Source organism: Gavialis gangeticus, unplaced genomic scaffold (genome assembly GCF_001723915.1).
Source record: "Gavialis gangeticus isolate Ggan-Ray unplaced genomic scaffold, GavGan_comp1, whole genome shotgun sequence".
Lineage (NCBI taxonomy): Eukaryota > Metazoa > Chordata > Crocodylia > Gavialidae > Gavialis > Gavialis gangeticus.
In genome coordinates, this window is record NW_017729024.1 from 122,104,553 (window position 1) to 122,108,348 (window position 3,796).

At 39.1% G+C, this 3,796-nt stretch overlaps 1 protein-coding gene across 3 annotated transcripts in view; it reads left to right on the plus strand.

Annotated features, from left to right (window-relative positions):
* PUM3 (pumilio RNA binding family member 3) overlaps window positions 1-3,392 on the plus strand; it is a 65,865-nt gene extending 62,473 nt beyond the window's left edge. For all 3 annotated transcript variants that reach the window (XM_019517639.1, XM_019517640.1, XM_019517638.1), the window contains one exon: window positions 2,934-3,392. In XM_019517639.1, the coding sequence (XP_019373184.1) occupies window positions 2,934-3,063 (130 nt within the window). In that variant the 3' untranslated portion in view covers window positions 3,064-3,392. The remainder of the gene's footprint in view (window positions 1-2,933) is intronic.
* The last annotated feature ends 404 nt before the right edge of the window (window positions 3,393-3,796 follow it).

Here is a 3,796-nt window from a genome sequence, read left to right on the forward strand (position 1 = left end):
GTCTTTCTGGACTTTTGGAAGGCCTTTGACACTGTCTCTCACCCCGTTCTCATTAAAAAACTGGGGGACTGTGGTGTCGACACCTACACAGTCAAGTGGGTCACTAACTGGCTTGGAAGGTTGCACCCAGAGAGTGGTGGTGGATGGGTCATTTTCAGCCTGGAGGGGTGTGGGCAGTGGGGTCCCCCAGGGCTCAGTCCTCAGGCCCACACTGTTCAACATCTTCATCAGTGACTTAGACGAGGGGGTAAAAAGCTGCAGTATCACATCGATGGCTCACGTTCATCTTGTGGTCAATCATGGCAGCGGGAGGGCAGTAGCCATTTAATATGGTCGTGCCCCCTTCTTTCAGTGGGGTGGGCTGGAGCCTGGCCATGTCCCCTTCCTTCTCCACAGGGCTGGGTCAAGCTCTCTTCCACTGACAGGCTGCATTGGAGTCAGCCTGCCCAATGCCTCTGTCCATGCGGCCAGATGGCACCCACTGTGCCCGCCCAGATCAGGAACATCAGTTAAATCCAGCCTGCGGACAGAATGGGCACAGCCAACCCAGTCTGCTAGACAAAGGTTGAGCACAACTGGGTTATACCCATCACCATGGTTCTTAGACATGGCCTTAAAAATTGCATCCATCCTTGAAGCTGAATGAGAAAAATGTGTATCAGTAAATCATGTTCTATAAATTGAGTCTGGAATAAAAGTCTTGGCTTGTATCAGCAATGTTCTAGGTAGATGAAATAGATTCTGAGATGAATAGAAATCTTTCTGTGATCAAGTGGAAAATATGATTGCACTGTGAGTGTATCATTGGCAATTGTTCTTCTAAAAATGCAGGAACCTGGAATTCATTTTAATATATGCATTCCGAAAGGTTGAAAACTGCTTTGCTGATTTGGGCGTACAAGTAGTTGACAGAAATCCTTTAACAGCTAGTCAGTTGGACCTATTTGTCCTTGTGCTCAAGTGAAATGTATAAAACACTTTTAAAAGGTGAGCCGGAGAACAAAAATTCATAAGTTGAGTGGACACCAGAACCAGACGCAGATATTGAGTTCATGGCTAGCTAATTTACCTGACTCCTACAGATCTTTCTTCAAACCACAGGCAAAAACGCCCTCTTCCTCCTTTGAAAGGTTTAGATCACCACTAATCAAGCTATCTTTTTCTTCTCTGCTAGATACGCATGAGAATTTCTCTTTAGTCCAATTTCACAGCCCTGCAGGCTGTTTTGGGGTTTTTAAGTTCTTTCTGTACCTTTTTCCTCAGACTGGAAGAAGAAAGTACTGCATTTGAAATCTTGTCTAAGTTTATCCCAACTATACAATTGAGCTAATAAAATATCACCCACAGAAAACCTTGTTTTCCCTTAACTACAAATTTACAAGGAGCAGTCCAAATGGGATTACTTTTTAATATGCTCTTTGTTTAACCTTACAAGTTATCTTTGATAGTAATTCAACAGTCATTGTCGACCTAATGTTTGCTATGATTTATTTTTCTTGTCTTTCTAATTTCTGTTTCTTATTGTTCAGCCATATGACCTGTATCTGTTAGGACTTCTAAATGAACAACTCTTCAGATGTTAATGAGTCTGTTGCAACTAAAAACTTAGAAGATTCACAGTAGGAATTCTAAGTCATAGTCAAAGAACTAGATCTCATGATAAAGTAGATAAAAATAACATTGCTGTTTGTTGGAAATAACATGGCTTCCTGCCTCTAGTATCGTCAGTATTGGTACAAGGAGGAAGCATATTTTTAATTGGTCTTCAAGCCACATATTAATTCTTTCAGTCTTATGCAATTCCATTTTCTCTATGTAATCAATGTAAAGAACCTAAGAAATGCACACGGAGTTTTAGTTTACCCTACAGCAAGTTCATGGTACAAGGCCCAGAAGTTGGGGATAGTAAAGACTAGCTTCTGTCAGTCCATCTCCTGCATGTCCTCTATACTATAATAGCTTGAGCAACAGGACATCCTACTGCCCTATTGCTCCTAATAATAACATCTTTTTGCTGTTAATGTAGAAATACTGTCATTTTCCTGGAAAGACAGCTTGTCTTCAGGTAACTGATTTCAAGTAAACCATGGAAAGTTCTGTGGTCTTGAAGTATAAGAAGCATAGAGTGGAGGCACACAAGCATGCTTGCTTTGGGGTATTGCCGGTTACTCCAGAGGAAAAGCTGTTCTGTGGTATAGAAAGAAAGTAATTCTCACCCTGAGTGCCACAAGTTCTCACAACATCCTAGGGTGCCACAAGATCCTTTTAAGGGTATTGTGGGATGATGGGGAACTTCAGCACTTGGTAATCGTGTAAGTGTTTGCATAACTAAGATAAGCCCAAAGATTTAACATAGATGCTATGGATGGCATTGTAGGTTTCTTTCTGTAGTCTTTGCACCAGAAGAATTTTGCTGTGGTCAAAAAAGAGGAAGCTAAAATCCAGCATTTTCTGAGAAGTTCTTTGAGTAAAAAATAAATAAATAAATAAATAAAAGGGAGGGGCGGGGCACTGAGAATCACTACACCAATATATGTGTCATGCCCATTACCATTATCAGTTTCACCCAAGGGTAGCAGTTTCCTCGATTCAAATTTGCTTCTCTGCCACCTAGTAGGCAGGTTCTGCAATAGCTTCATCCTGTTCCTTGACTGCAAAGCAGAGTTTGGGATAATGTATTCTATGGTAATTACCATGCCCTTGCCTGTAGTGTATTATGCTGAGACTTAGATCTGTTAGCTTGTATGTTGTGGAACTTAGTGCATGTTTTGTTAGTAGAATAATTTTTTTAAAAAAATCTATACCTGGCTCTAAGTGGTGATTTTCCTCATGCTGACAATTCTTTTTTAACTTCAAAAAAAAAAAAAAAAAAAAAAAACTTGACTTCTGAAATCTAATCCTTTTTGCCACCCTTTGTTTTTTCTCTTTTGCAGCCTTCTACAGAGCACAGATCAAGAAGTATCAAATAATGTCAAAAAAGGACTAAAAGGTCTCATTCCAAACTTGAAAAAAAATAAAAATGCAAAAGGAATAGAGGCATTGCTAGAGAAATTGACCTCCTAATTTTAAACAAAGTTTTAAAGAAGACCAGTTTTCTACCACTGACCTGAGTCTTTGGACATTCTGTACAATGCTTAATGATTTTTAATAAATATTCGTTGATGATAATATATTTATAAATTAAGCAGTTTGTAAAATAATGCGACTGTTCTTCTCAAATAACGTAGTCTCTGGTGTCAGAACCTGAATGAGAACCCTGAAGGGCTTGAGTTCTAGGACTAAGAACAGCCTGTAAGGACATCTACACATCCTAGCTTTGAATTTACATCTGTCCCAGCATTTTATATAAGATCTGTTAATACCATTAATAAAAATGTCTGTGTGGTTTTTTTAAGGTGCTCTTGGTTTCTATAGAAACTGAAGCTCATCTTCTTGAGGTACTTTTTATTTTCTGGGCAAATCATTCTTAATGCATTCCTTTGAAGAACAAAACAAAAAATAGGATGTGTGCCACTTCTACTCTTGATGGTTTCTCAAAAATGGCTGACTTTTTTTTAAGTAGGTCTGAAGAAAGTCAACAGCCATTTCTTTGGGTTATGTAGACTTCTGAGTGTGTCTAGTCTTCAGCAAAGTACAGGCTTTTTTACCTTCACAGTTGGGTTCAGCAAGTGATGTGTTCATTTTTTTTCTTCTGTTTAGTGGAAATGGAAAACATGGATTTTATTGTGTCACAGTTGCAGCTAGCTGATAATAAATTTTAATTGGCCTCAAAAAAGCAGAAAGGTATAATGCCCCA